This window comes from Acipenser ruthenus, chromosome 5 (genome assembly GCF_902713425.1).
Source record: "Acipenser ruthenus chromosome 5, fAciRut3.2 maternal haplotype, whole genome shotgun sequence".
Classification (NCBI taxonomy): Eukaryota; Metazoa; Chordata; class Actinopteri; order Acipenseriformes; family Acipenseridae; genus Acipenser; species Acipenser ruthenus.
Window position 1 is genome coordinate 22,651,508 of NC_081193.1, and position 15,643 is coordinate 22,667,150.

General features: G+C 38.1%; 1 protein-coding gene across 12 annotated transcripts in view; it reads left to right on the forward strand.

The window, feature by feature from the left end:
* Positions 1-12,366, forward strand: part of LOC117402834 (baculoviral IAP repeat-containing protein 6) — a 183,476-nt gene extending 171,110 nt beyond the window's left edge. For all 12 annotated transcript variants that reach the window (XM_059023827.1, XM_059023834.1, XM_059023833.1 and 9 more), the window contains 2 exons: positions 9,414-9,548; positions 10,862-12,366. In XM_059023827.1, the coding sequence (XP_058879810.1) occupies positions 9,414-9,548; positions 10,862-11,047 (321 nt within the window). In that variant the 3' untranslated portion in view covers positions 11,048-12,366. The remainder of the gene's footprint in view (positions 1-9,413; positions 9,549-10,861) is intronic.
* The last annotated feature ends 3,277 nt before the right edge of the window (positions 12,367-15,643 follow it).

A 15,643-nucleotide genomic window follows, 5' to 3' on the forward strand; every position in this document is an offset into this window, starting at 1 on the left:
GCATGGTAAAGGTAAAGGCTACAAGACCATCTCCAAGCAGCTTGATGTTCCTGTGACAACAGTTGCAAATATTATTAAGAAGTTTAAGGTCCATGGAACTGTAGCCAACCTCCCTGGGCGCGGCCGCAAGAGGAAAATCGACCCCAGAGTGAACAGAAGGATAGTGCGAATGGTAGAAAAAGAACCAAGGATAACTGCCAAAGAGATACAAGCTGAACTCCATGGTGAAGGTACGTCAGTTTCTGATCGCACCATCCATCGCTTTTTGAGCGAAAGTAGGCTCCATGGAAGAAGACCCAGGAGGACTCCACTTTTGAAAGAAAAACATAAAAAAGCCAGACTGGAATTTGCTAAAATGCATATTGACAAGCCACAATCCTTCTGGGAGAATGTCCTTTGGACAGATGAGTCAAAACTGGAGCTTTTTGGCAAGTCACATCAGCTCTATGTTCACAGACGAAAAAATGAAGCTTTCAAAGAAAAGAACACCATACCTACAGTGAAACATGGAGGAGGCTCGGTTATGTTTTGGGGCTGCTCTGCTGCGCCTGGCACAGGGTGCATTGAATCTGTGCAGGGCACAATGAAATCTCAAGACTATCAAGGCATTCTGGAGCGAAACGTACTGCCCAGTGTCAGAAAGCTCTGTCTTAGTCGCAGGTCATGGGTCCTCCAACAGGATAATGACCCAAAACACACAGCTAAAAGCACCCAAGAATGGATAGGAACAAAACATTGGACTATTCTGAAGTGGCCTTCTATGAGTCCTGATCTGAATCCTATCGAACATCTATGGAAAGAGCTGAAACTTGCAGTCTGGAGAAGGCACCCATCAAACCTGAGACAGCTGGAGCAGTTTGCTCAGGAAGAGTGGGCCAGACTACTTGTTAACAGGTGCAGAAGTCTCATTGAGAGCTACAGAAAACGTTTGATTGCAGTGATTGCCTCTAAAGGTTGTGCAACAAAATATTAGGTTAGCGGTCCCATCATTTTTGTCCATGCCATTTTCATTTGTTTTCTTATTTACAATATTATGTTGAATAAAAAATCAAAAGCAAAGTCTGATTTCTATTAAATATGGAATAAACAATGGTGGATGCCAATTACTTTTGTCAGTTTCAAGTTATTTCAGAGAATATTGTGCATTCTTCCTTTTTTGTGGAGGGGTACCAACAAATTTGTATATATATATATATATATATATATATGTATATATATATATATATATATATATAATTACAGTCCTAATTAAATTAAAGCACTTCAATTTTATTGGTACAGTTAGTCCTCTTGACGAGAAGAAAATAGTTGGAGGTCCCAGAAAGTATTTAAAACTTTGTAATCCACAAAAATGTTAACGATGACCACAACAAAACAGTCCTATTCTGCCTCTTTTGCATTAAACACAGTTCCTAAGAGGGCTAAAAAAAATCTCCAGCAGCACAGAACAGCAATAAAAAATATTAAAACTTCCTTCTTATTTACACACAAAAAAAAAAAAAACATCATTACAAAATTAACTGTACATACAAAAAAATGATGGAAGATAAAAAAAAAAAAAAAAAAAGAACAACCCGTTCACTCATGACACCGGTTCTCTCACTCTCGGTCGAGATGATCAGACAGCAACTCCAGCTTCACAGCTACAGCAGAACAGTTAACAGCCAGGCTCCAGACAAACAAAAGAAGAAAAGTTAAGCTCCCTGAAGAAAAGGAAAAACCAGCACTGACGAAATGCAGAATTAACAAGTCACAGCCTTGCAAAGAATACTGTACACTTTAAAGAAAATAAAATCGTCAGATGGCAAGATTTTCACGGTCTTTTCCTGGTCACAACCTGGTCATAAGGAGGCAGTGTGGTCCAGTGGTTAAAGTCTAGGGCTTGTAACCAGAAGATCACCGGTTCAAATCCTGCCTCTTCCACTGACTGACTCACTGTGTGACCCTGAGCAAGTCACTTAGCCTCCTTGTGCTCCATCCTGCGGATGAGATGTTAAATCCAATGTTCTATTGTAAGTGACTCTGCATATAATGCACAGTTCACAGCCCATCTCTGTAAAACGCTTTGTGATGGTGGTCCACTATGAAAAGCGATATATAAAAATAAAGATATTGTTGTTATTATTAGTATCTTTATACTTCCCGCTAGAAAAGAAAATAATAAAAGGGCTCTGGTAAGAGTCTCCTAACACTATACTGGCTAAAAGGGTACAGAAAGAACTGTCTCGCGTTCTGTTAGTCTGCCTCATTCATCTGACTGCCTCTGTTTTGTGGGGTCACAAGTTTTTATTAACGTCCCAGGCAACGGTTGCTATGCATGGGCACTCTGGGCTCAGATTGGTTTATGTAAAATGTATTCCATAACTATTAATATTATTGGACCACAAAAACACAGGCAACGTTCTATTGAAACCCTGTGAAAAAGGAGAACAAAGGGGTTGAGCGGGGGCGCTCAAAGTACGCTCTGCCCAGGAAAAGACAAAGATACATTTGCTTGATCACGCACAGTAATCCATTCCATCCATTCGGCCCATCTTGCCTGTTTGGTTGTTAGTAGCTTATTGATCCCAGAATCTCATCAAGCAGCTTCTTGAAGGATCCCAGGGTGTCAGCTTCAACAACATTACTGGGGAGTTGGTTCCAGACCCTCACAATTCTCTGTGTAAAAAAGTGACTCCTGTTTTCTGTTCTGAATGCTCCTTTATCTAATCTCCATTTGTGACCCCTGGTCCTTGTTTCTTTTTTCAGGTCGAAAAAGTCTCCTGGGTCGACATTGTCAATACCTTTTAGAATTCTGAATGCTTGAATCAGATCACCGCGTACCTGCTTATTTTCAGATCTTTTATCAGTGACTTAGTTTCAAGATAGCATCCAAAATTATATTTGCCAACCTACTTGTCAACCATTCATTATGGTATCTCATACAACTAATTGCACATACAATGTAATGGCATTGCCCCCTGGTAGGGTCTACTACAAGAAATGTAATTCTCTAGATAATGGTGTACTGTTATGTAAGGAAAAATTGATGAAAACTGAAAAACAGTATTAGTGAAAGTCAAAAATATGTTTATTGCTGTAATACAAGAATAGAACTATTGAGTCGCGTCACTCTGGGCTGCAGTGAGATTGGTAGAACTGAGCACCACACAATGCATTCACTTCAGTTTTGTAGATTCCAAAACACACATGATGTCATTTATGACCCCTCCTCACTATACCTGTAAGTGGCAAGTCTCCAAGCCTCACACACATTCCTTTACTTCTGTTATCACCCAGATGCTCCCATCCCCCCATGCAATCAAGCAGAGCAGAACAGGAGACCTTCTTCAGAAATGCCCTTAAATGGTCATATTTGCTCTCCCTCTAGTCAAATCTGCAATGTATTGAGACAGACCCTGCATTCCAAAATGCCCCACCTAAACTCTGTGCTCAATATCTCTCCATTGAAAGTACCATACATACAATATTCTAACAATATGAATATGGACTATCAAATTTCCTTACAGTTAATATCTACTAGTAATATCTTTGTCTGATGCCCAGAAGGTCACGATTTTCTCCGATTTCATTTGAAAAACATGACAGTATTGAGTGACTTTATATTTGTTCTTAATAGTTTTTATATATATAGTATAACAAATATATTTATTCACATGCCCTCAAGGTACAAAAGAAAAATCACATTTCGAAGTAGAAAATCGTGAAGATAAAGACTTTGAGTGGATGGATGCCTGTCTTTTTAACATCTAATTTATATACTAGCTGTAATTAGAAGATTAATTGATGAATTGCTGTTTAACCTGTTTTATGTATATTTTCTATTTCAATTATTTGTCTTTTTCATGAAATGGACGACTTATGTTGGTGGAGAAGGACTGTAGAGCTCCTTGTTTGTGTTCTGTTTTAAATACAAAGCAAGCAAAGAAAGGTCTAGTTCAGTGCAAGTCTGTGAAAAATGAGTCACTGATGTTGGAGCGCCTCCTGGAAACATATTAGATATTAACGGGAAGGAGCAGGTACTCCAAGAGCCTCGGAACAATATTACTTGGATGCCTCCTGAAATTCAGTTAGTCTGCTGTGTCATTCCCATATGATTTCCTCGCTGTCCTTGCCGCCTTAGAGGCTGTATGTATGTGTGTGTGTGTGTGTTTGATATATATATAGTATATGTACTGTATATTTATGTATATATGTGTATATATTGTGTAAGTTTATTGCTTTCTATTGTACATCCAGTGCTTGATAATGCTTGGTGATTTTGTTAAATATCTTAGTCGCTTACCACCTTTTAGACAAGATATCGGTAGTCTCAGGATCAGTGCTAATCAGAGTAATTCAGATAACTCAGAACACTGGATTAATGTAGATGTGCTTCATGTACAAAAACAAATCGAAGCATCCTTTAATTTGTCACGTGAAAATGTATTGCAGTAGCCATTGAAGCAGCTGATAAGTTCACTTCAGGTAGAGCAGTTAGGACTAAATTAAATGTGCTGAGCTGAAAACTTTTTTCCTCGTCACAAATTCCTGGAAATTTAATTTTCATTCCATACTCCGTTACGGTGTTGCGCCAAAGTTACATACGTAAAGCCAAGTCTTCCCTATGACATCAGACAAAAATAAATCCCATTCCTTAGGATTTTGGGAGGGTTTGTTCACTGCCCAGTAGTTTTAATTGTGTAAGGAGTAACACATTAGAGCTCATATGCAACCAGGCTTTTCAATGTGTTTTCAAGATAACGTACAGATCTATTTGTCAAATTGTCTAGCTACTCCGTGTCACTCCCTGGAGCTCCAGATTGATCTGATTTTAGGGCTACTTTTTATCTAAAAGCACTTGAAAAGCAGGATGCAGGCACAGTAGGTTGTAGTTCAAGTGAGACCTGCGGTGCTGGAATGTAGAAGCTTCAGGCTGTGCAGTTAATAATAGGTGCAAGGGGAGTGTTTGCAATCCTTTTTACCGAGGGAACCCTGTGATACTCTCTTCGACTTGGGTGACAGTTTGTGAGGAGATTTTGAACCTTTGTTGCTGATCCATAGCCTCCAGGGTTTCCATGGCAACGGAAGAAAAAAAAAAACTGTTCTTTCTTTCCTTGGTCTGTGTCTCTCACAGCTATATGTCATACAACCTAAACAATAAAAACAATGTCACTTCATGTTAGGGTGAATGCACTTTAATCCAAAATTTAGACTGACAGGAGGTTTATTCAAAATCTGACTTCAGGGTTCAGGGTTTTGCACTGTGATATTAGTACAGTTTGATAGCAAAAGAATAGAACTGCATTGAAAATATATATAGATAAAGAATATATAGTGTTTTGTTTTTTACAGTCTGGTTTGTGAAGCACGTAAAAACCTCCAGTTTTGTGCTCTGCAGTTTTGAAATTGCATTGGCTGAAGATGACTACAGGAAGTTCTGTTTTTTCTCTCTCAATGTCAGTTAAGAAATCTTGCCTGGTTAGAATCTGTTGTTTATCTAAACATGGAGATAGAAAAATACATGTAGGGCTACACCAGTAAATTCTACCGTGTCACTTCCCAATTGGAACCTATTACCAGCAAATCCACTTATAATTTCATTCAGTGTAGCTCTCTCACACAGTGTCAATGACAAAGCATTCTAAACTTAACAACAGGTTCTATATAAATAGATTTAGTGTATTAATATCAGGGTTTTCTCATTTTATTTAATAATGACTTATAATATGTTTATATGTTTGGTGGCTACCTCTAGTATACTGTCTGACAAAGCAAAGAGTGTGCGAGAAATACATTCTCAACATGAATATGAACATAAACATACAGTAAATTAATGTCAAGGAATACTTCCGGGCTGCAAACAGCACCAGTATCATGGTATATATTGGTTATCCAATCGTTGTTTGTATTCCATTAACAAAAAAAAAACATCTAAGTAACGAAACTTAATCATACTATTTTATTTTGTCTCACATTATTGTGGGATTGTCAACATCTGACATATTAAAGTCATAAATCATGACTACTTTTATTGACAAGCTCAATGTAAGCATACCTACTCAAGTGTGGCCCCATAGGAAATACATGGTGGCCTGGCCTCAGTTTACAACCTGAATATGTTTTGTGCAGCTGTTTCTGTATGCTGAACAAAAAACAATAAAATACTGTCATTAGTTTTACAGGAATCATATTTCCATTGCAGCTATTTGGGAAATCCAACTGAATTATAAAATCTCTGGTCCTGTCGGGTTAGGAGGAGAGGAGGAGGGCATTCCGCCCATCTTGCTTGTTTGGTTGTTAGTAGCTTATTGATCCCATCAAGCAGCTTCTTAAAGGATCCCAGGGTGTCGGCTTCAACAACATTACTGGGTAGTTGGACCCTCACAATTCTCTGTGTAAAAAAATGCCTCCTATGTTCTGTTCTGAATGCCCCTTTATCTAATCTCCCTTTGTGACCCCTGGTGCTTGTTTCTTTTTTCAGGTCGAAAAAGGCTCCTGGGTTGAGATTGTCAATACTTTTTAGAATTTTGAATGCTTGAATCAGATCACCGCGTAGTCTTCTTTGTTCAAGACTGAACAGATTCAATTCTTTGAGCCTGTCTGCATACAACATGCCTTTTGAACCCGGGATAATTCTGGTCGCTCTTCTTTGCACTCTTTCTAGAGCAGCAATATCCTTTTTGTAACGAGGTGACCAGAACTGAACACAATATTCTAGATGAGGTCTTACTAATACGTTGTAAAGTTTTAACATTACTTCCCTTGATTTAAATTCAACACTTTTCACAATATATCCGAGCATCTTGTTGGCCTTGTTTATAGCTTCCCCACATTGTCTAGAATGAAGACATTTCTGAGTCAACATAAACTCCTAGGTCTTTTTCAGATTCCTTCTTCAATTTCAGTATCTCCCATATGATATTTATAATGCACATTTATATAGCCTGTGTGCAGTACCTTACACTTTTCTCTATTAAATGTAATTTGCCATATGTCTGCCCAGTTCTGAATGCTTTCTAGTTGATTTTGAATGACCTTTGCTGCTGCAACAGTGTTTGCCATTCCTCCTATTTTTGTGTCGTCTGCAAATTTAACAAGTTTGCTTACTATACCACAATCTAAATCATTAATGTAGATTAGGAATAGCAGAGGACCTAATACTGATCCCTGTGGTACACCATTGGTTACCTTGCTCCATTTTGAGGTTTCTCCTCTAATCAGTACTTTTTGTTTTCTACATGTTGACCACTCCCTAATATATATATATATATATATATGGTTTTATTTTTTTATTTTTTATTGAGCTGTAGTATTGTGTATATGAGATGATTAGTTATAAATTAAATGTACTTACTAGGATTTGTGATGTGTTCCCAAATGAATATTTAGGAAACCATTCAAAAGTTGCATCACACATAGTGATGCTAAAAGCTGGGTACACAGGGTGATTTTTATGAAGCTGTCAGAATTAATAATTTATGGGTTGGGGGCTCCCAAGTGGCGCATCCAGTAAAGGCGCTCCGCGCGGAGTGCAGGATGTGCCCTATAGCCTGGAGATCACAGGTTCGAATCCAGGCTATGTCACAGCCGACCGTGACCGGGAGTTCCTAGGGGGCGACGCACAATTGGCTGAGCGCTGCCCGGGTAGGGAGGGCCTAGGTCGGCAGGGGAATCCACGGCTCACCGCGCATCAGCGACCCCTGTGGCCAATAGGGCGCCTGTGGCTCTGCAGCGGAGCCACCAGATCTGTGTTGTCCTCCGGCACTATAGGTCTGGTGGCATTGCTGTGGATCTGTAGTGCGAAAAATGACAGCTTGGCAGGAGCACGTTTCGGAGGACGCGTGTTCCAGCCTCCGTTTCCCGAGTCGGCGCGGGGGTTGTGAGCGGTGAGCCGGGGATACAGATAATAATTGGGCATGCTAAATTGGGGTGAAAATCGGGGTAAAATAATTGGTGACGACTAAATTTTTTTAAAAAAAGAGAAAAAATAATTTATGGGTTGATTAATTGTTTCTGGGTAAAGTGGCTTTCTCATGAAATAAATATATTTAGAGATATGGATTCCGGAGTCTGCATCAGATCCCTGTTGACATTGGTAACTTAAACCATCTGCTAGGAAGGTAGAGAATCATCAGTGGTCATTATTTGTTATCGGAGGGGGGGGTGACTCAAATTACAAAACTATCATTGGCTTTCTTCCCCATACAGAATATGAGAAGCAAAACATTTAGAAAAGTGTTTATAAAGTATTAGCAAATTTATTAAGATATGGAATGAGAAAAGAATCCCTTGTACACTACAGTACTGAGTACTCTATATAATTGGTATAACCACATGAGATTAATCATTTCCAGGAGAATACACACTGAAATAAATCATGTGTTCCAGAAGCTGTAAGAACAGGTAAAGCATGAAGTCAATTATGTTTTCAAATTGATGCACTCATTAAAAAAATGTATTTGTAAGAATTGAAAATGAAGTAGAGTTATCACACTCCACATTAGCTGCTTGGAGACAGTTGCTAGGGAACATCAACTTTTACATCATCGGAGATCAGCGAGATTGGCACAGAGCTACAAAGTTCCAGTTTTATTGCCAGTGGGATTGATGTATGTCAGTGGCTGTTTTAACTTATGTCCTTCGTTGCATAAGCAATCTTCCTGCTATCTTGATGGGTAAGGCCCTGTGTGACATCTGTTAAGGGTAGGAGACTAATCAACACTTGGGTTTGAAAGATATGAATCAGATGTATGTTTGGTGGGATTCATAAGAGACCTGCAGCATTTGCAATTATATTTAATGCAAAAATAGAAAAAAAATTGCCAAATAACAATCCTTAGCTGAGCCTTTTGATCAAAATCAAGCTACAGTGAACCCCAAAGCACATAAAATCTGCTTTCTTGCTGAGAACATGTTTGCCTGTAAGATGTATAGCAGATCTCAATCAAAACAATGCCTTAACAAACCAAATTGTCTCTGTAATTCACCACGGGCTATGTTGGTATTTTGTTACCGACTGAATTGGACTATATGCTTGAAGTGTGATGATGAACTCCAAAAGTTAGAAAGTTTGGAATGAGTCATGAAAATTTTTTTACCTTGGGATTCAAATTTATGGCTGGCCTATTCAGTAGATTTTGCAGCTATGTAAGCTGAGTTGCATATGCCATATACTTCAGAGGTTACACCATTGCAATGGTGGACATTACTGGCTTGAGCATTTTCTCTTTGTATTATTATTTCCATGAAAAAGTCACAGAAGGGGTTTTAGGAATTTGTGCTCCTGTTTGTGAAAAATCAGGTTATTGCATAGCCATTAAAACTGCGTGGGTTTGTGTCTGTTTTATACAGACCTATTTTGTTGTTTGACAGGCCAATGCTTGGCTTTTTGATTGACGGCAGATTTATCCATTTTGATCTGCCCCCCCCAGGTGATACAAAAACACTTCTACTTGAAGAGAGCTGAGATAATGATCCAATGCGAGGAATGGATTTCCGACATTCAGCAGTATAGCAGTGATAAGCGGGTCGGCCGGACTATGTCTCATCACGCAGCTGCTCTGAAGGTAACAAAAACAAAACACAAATTTAAAAAAAGTTGGGGTTATTTGCATTGTTTTGGGATATTCAGGACAAATGTCAATCTTTTTGGTAGTGTGTTTAACAGACCAGGGCTTCTGGGTTGATGCATTAGTTACAGTTAGTATTAAATGTTGCATGTATGGAAAACAGACCTTGTGTTTGTTTAAAGTATGTCCTGGATTTCCCAAGACAGTTATTGGATGCATTGCCTTCTTGCCCATGTCCTACCCTGATAGATCCCAACATGCTGCATGAGAGGAATACAAAAGTACAGAAACTACCCAATGACTTTTAAATGCTTTCTGTTGTGCACCAGACAATACCTAACACACTCAAACTGCTGGGAAAGAATATAACAAATGTTAAATGCATAAAATCCCATTGAACTAGAGTGGTTTCAGCTTTGGTTAACAGCAAAAAACTGTTGAAAACTGAAGGATGTCAAGTAGCTGTTGATAATTGCATTAAAAACAAATAGATCCAGAATAAAACTTGTTCAAGTTTTCATGACTTCCCATGCAATTTACCAAGTCTTTAGTTAATTATGGTTAAATTGCCAACTTGGGAAACATTACAAATTGTCGTCACTTATCTTCTATATCCTGTCAAGATTGATTCATGCTTGTGTTACAATTCTGACAGTCATAAGTATCTTCTGAACAGAATGAGCTGTGTAGATAGCTGATTTTATGTCAGTTTAATTTCGTTTGAAAGTCTATGAAAGAACACTTATTGCATTTTTAAAATGCAATTGAATTACTGATATTTTTTGATGGACGAAATGTCTTGTGAAAGCAGAGTGCATGGTATTACAAAATTTGAGTTGTGATGCTTAACTTTTATATTGACAATACTTTGTCATTTCCAGTCAACACGTGTAACATTCCATTATAATGGGCTACAGGGACATTCTATGAACATTTAACATTGGATAAGTCAATGATCTCTCTTCAGTGTGTATTAGAATATACACATCGCCACAAAAAAACAAATTGGCCTTGCCTTTAGTCTGATATTGATGATTTTTCAATGTAACAAAAAACAATCTTCATGGCATGCCCCTATACTTGCACTCCATACAGATGATGTTGGATAACATTTTCAACTTTATCTTCTGGACCAGAGGCTAGCGCACGAAGTGTGCTTCAAGCTTAGCAACCAACACCTGAGGCTTAAATAAAAAAAATTAAAAAGATGAAATATTGAGTTTAACTCTGTTCCTAAAATCCAATATCCTAACCAATGTGGCTGAAAGTGAAGTTGAATTGATTCTGTGTTTTTTATGATTGTCTTCCAGCGTCACACGGCCCAGCTACGTGAGGAACTGTTAAGGCTCCCCTGCCCTGAAGGGCTGGAACCGGATGGTGATGAATTCTCTGAGAAGAGCGCCACAATATTGAGTTTGGCAAAGGAACCTCCCTCCCACGAGCAGGACAAACCAAGCGGTAGCAAGGACTCTCACTCCAGCGACATCCAACTTTAAGCTGCGCTGACATGAAACTATTAATATTGTTATTATTACTATTAAATAGACTTGACGGCTTTGAAGCACAAGCCAAATTTTGTCAATATTTGTATGTAAGAAGCTAATTATGTAATAGGTGAAAAACAAAAAAAAAACCTGAAACTATGCTATGCCCTTAAGGAAATGCAATTTAATTCCAAATTATCTTTTATTTACCTGTAAAAGACTGTAAACTTTTTGTGCTTTTAGTTTTCAATTGTGAAATAACCACTGATTGGTATGGTATTAAAACATGTTTATGTATACATAAGGACAGAGACGAAATCACTGATTATATGAGGGAACTGCCTTTAGAAAATGTTTACTGAATGTTCATTTTCATTTTTGACTTTAGAGCAAGGACAGTTGCAACCAAGAATATATTGCTCATTCTTTTTAAGGATACTATTTAAAAAATAAAATAAAAATAAAAAAAACTACACTTCAATTTGAGAGATCTTATGTTTGGCCATTTACATTGCTCATATTTGATTTCTACAGACTCCTGTAAACTTCAATAAAAGCTAAATGGACATTCTATACTGCTATGATTGATTACTTGTTACCTTTTTACTGGCTGGAATACATGTTTATTGAATACATTCACTTGTAATTATTGAGTTTGATTTCATTTTATGCTTATACTAATTTTAAAATGCAAGTTTAATAAATGCAATTTGTTTTACTGTATGCAGATGTATGAATCTCAGGATGCTTGAGTTGTTGGAGATTGTATATGATGAAACATTTGAGTGGTGTGATTATTCTTGCAGTGCCTATTTGTTGGTGTCTTTCTAAATGCGTTGCATGAGACTTATTGAGACACCATCGGAAGGTCCATTTTTTTTTTAATCCATTGTTTTAAATCATTCATTAACACTGAATTGCTACTGACAATGTTATTGTAAATTGTAAAGGTGTGTGCATGGTAAAACAGTTACAGGGTAACTATACAATAGAAATCAGATTCAGAAATGTAACATATCCGAATCAGTGTTTGGCTTACAGCTTTGAACATTCTTCTCTGCCATCAATAAAGCATGTTAAGAATCTGTCTACTTTTGCACACTATAAGAAGTCACAATACTCTGCTTTTATTGTTTTGTGCTGAAAATGTTAAAATCACTCGCACACTCCCACAGGTTACAACTAACTATAAAGCTTTAACACGTTTGCTGGAAATGTGTTGATTTAAAAAAAAATGCTTTTAAATATTGATTTTGAATCCCTTCTGGCAGGGGATTAAATGTGTTTTTGTTTCACCGGAATCAATCTCTAATAAAAAATAAAAGTAACTATTTCGTGGTAGATTTATATTTCACAGCAGGACCAACAATTGAATTGTAATAAATTGCATATTGTCAGTATTCTGCAGTTTTTGGGGGCTTCATGTGGAATATTGTTTTGGAATTTAATGACCATGAATGTGTCACAAAAAATATATATATATAATATTACAGTGCGTATAATAAGTATTCACCTCCCTTGGACGTTTTCACAGTTGAAAATCTTGAAATCTTGATGCATTTAAATGGGATTTTTTTTTCCCCCCTTTGATGTATACAACCTACTCAACACTTTCAATGTGTGAAAAAATGTGGGGGGGGGGGGGGTGAAAAAACAAATCAATTAAAAATAAAAACCTGAAAAGTCTTCATTAGAGAAGTATTCAACCCCTTTGCTATTACACTCCTAAATAAGCTCAGGTGCAACCAATTGCCTTCAGAATTCACACAATAAGTTAAATGGAGTCCATCTGTGTGCAATAAAAGTGGTTCACATGATTTCAGATTAAATACACCTGTCTCTGTAAGGCCCCACAGTTGGGTAGTGCATTCAAAGCAAAGATACTACCATGAAGACCAAGGAGCTTTCAAAACAACTCTGGGATAAAGTTGTGGAAAGGCACAGATCAGGGGAGGGGTATAAAAAGATTTCAGAGGCATTGAATATCCCTTGGAGCACAGTCAAGTCGATCATTAAGAAGTGGAAGGTATACAGCACCACCCAGAATCTGCTGAGAGCAGGCCGTCCAAACTGAGCAGCCGGGTAAGAAGGGCAGTGGTCAGAGAAGCCAGCAAGAGGCCAATGACAACTCTGAAAGACCTACAGCGTTCCATGGCTGAGATGGAAGAAACTGTCCATGTGTCAACAATAGCTCAGGTACTCCACAAATCTGGCCTGTATGGAAGAGTGGCAAGAAGGAAGCCGTTTCTGAAAAACGCCCATGTAAAATCCTGCTTGGAATTTGCAAAAAGGCATGTGGGAGACTGAAAAGATGTGGCAAAAGATTCTGTGGTCCGATGAAACAAAAATTGAACTATTTGGCCTAAATGCAAAGTGTTATGTCTGGCGCAAACCCAACACAGCACATCACCCAGGTAACACCATCCCTACTGTGAAGCATGATGGTGGCAGCATCATGTTATGGGGATGCTTATCATCGGCAGGGACTGGGAAGTTTGTCAGGGTAGAGGGCAAAATGGATGGAGCTAAATACAGGCAAATCCTTGAGAAAAACCTGCTTCAGTCTGCAAAAGACCTAAGACTGGGATGGAGATTCACCTTTCAACAGGACAATGACCCCAAGCACACAGCCAAAGCAACACTGGAGTGGCTTAAAAACAAGAAAGTGAATGTCCTAGAGTGGCCCAGTCAAAGCCAGGACTTGAATCCGATTCTGTGGAAATCTGTGGAAAGACTTGAAGATTGCTGTCCACCAAGGATCCCCATCCAACTTGACAGAGCTTGAACTATTTTGCCAAGAATATTGGGCGAATATTGCACGATCCAGAAATGCAAACCTGGTAGAGACTTAACCCAAAAGACTCACAGCTGTAATTGCTGCCAAAGGTGGTTCTACCAAGTATTGACTCGGGGTGAATACTTATCTAACCAGGACATTTCAGTTTTTTTTATTTTTCATTAACTTATTTCACAATAAAAATTCTCTTGCCTCTTCAAAGTGTTGAGTAGGTTGTGTAAATCAAGGTGGGTGAATACTTCTATAGGCACTGTATATATGGGGGTCCCAACCTGTAATTCTGCATTGGTAGTAAATGGATAATGACTGAAGCACAGAATGATAATTCTAAGTATTCAGAAAGCACGGTCTTAAATCGGCAGAAGGTGGGGGGGGGGGTTGCAGCAGTTTTCAGGAATAAATAATTTTTGAGAATGCACATCTCAAAAACTAAAAGTATACGCAGAGTGTAAACTAAACGTTGTGTGCCAGTGGTTCCGTCAAGAATAAAATAAAATAAAAAGTGGGAGGTCCAAAATGTTGGATGAATAGATCTGTGCATAAAGTTGCAAAACACAAGGGTAGCTCTTCCAGTGACATTCTTTAAATGGGTCCATGCAAAGCATTTGACTTTACCTGAGACTGGGTCAATCTACACATTTGTTACTGTATAGACAACATTCACCGAACTGATGCATGTATAATCTACTGTGGACTCTAATTAGCTATTAGATTTGTTTTAGCGACATAAAACAAATTGGGTTCTATCACACATCATCTAATATTGTTTATTTTAAAATAATTGCCACAATTTACTGAAAAACATTTTCGAAAACATTGCAAAGCCAAAAAAAAAGAAAAGGTGAAATGTTGTTATATTTAAATACACTTTTTGTATAGCTTACCAAAGTAGGTTGTTTCGAAAAAGTGCAAGGTTTCATTCAGTTCAGATATCCTACAAAACTGCATGCACTTATTGCCCTGAATAAACGGATTACCGCAGCCTTGTTTCTTAAACGCAAAAACAAACATGGCTATGTAAACCATAACGGTGAGATCAATTATTTTAATTAAAGAGCATTACTACACAGCAGTAGAACAAGTGGTTGGGGGGGGGGGGGGGGGGGCAGGCAATACCTCCAAGTCAACTCACTGTGGAGTTAAACCATTATTACTACCTATTTCTTTTCCCATAAGATGTATGTGTTATTACTTATTATTGCTGGTTTTAAAACTCAGATTTAGTACAGTATGCCATTATTTATAGCCTGAACTGCCGGTAGATAAATCTAGAATTATAATGTGAAGAAAGCGTGCTCTGCAGGGTTTGGATCTTTGATGACTTGGTTGTCTGGAAGTTCAGTATAGGATCTTCATTTTGTTTCTTGAATATATTTGGGGAGTATTTCTTAATTGTCCCAACTGCAGTCCTGACTTCATACTAGTGACAAGAGCCTCTAGTGGTTCAATAGAGACAATCCAAAGGAACCATCATGCTGCAATGATGGGGGAGCTCAAGGTTCCCATCTATAGGGCATTTTGGTCTCATGTGCAGGAGAATGATGTCCCAACAAACCTGGCAACACATGGCTGTATGTGCTAGGAAAGTAGGGAGACACTCAGATACTATATGATCGCCACCACAGTTCCTGGATGAATTTTAAAGCCATTCTATCCAAAATACTGCCCTATTAGTTAGAATCCTTGGGATTAAAACAAAAAAAGACGATCCGTTGGGACAGCAAGACCGTATTCTTGAAATATTTTTATTGTAAGGATACAGTACTTTGGCAAATGAAAAATGCATTTTAAGTACAAAGGCTTGTTCTCTG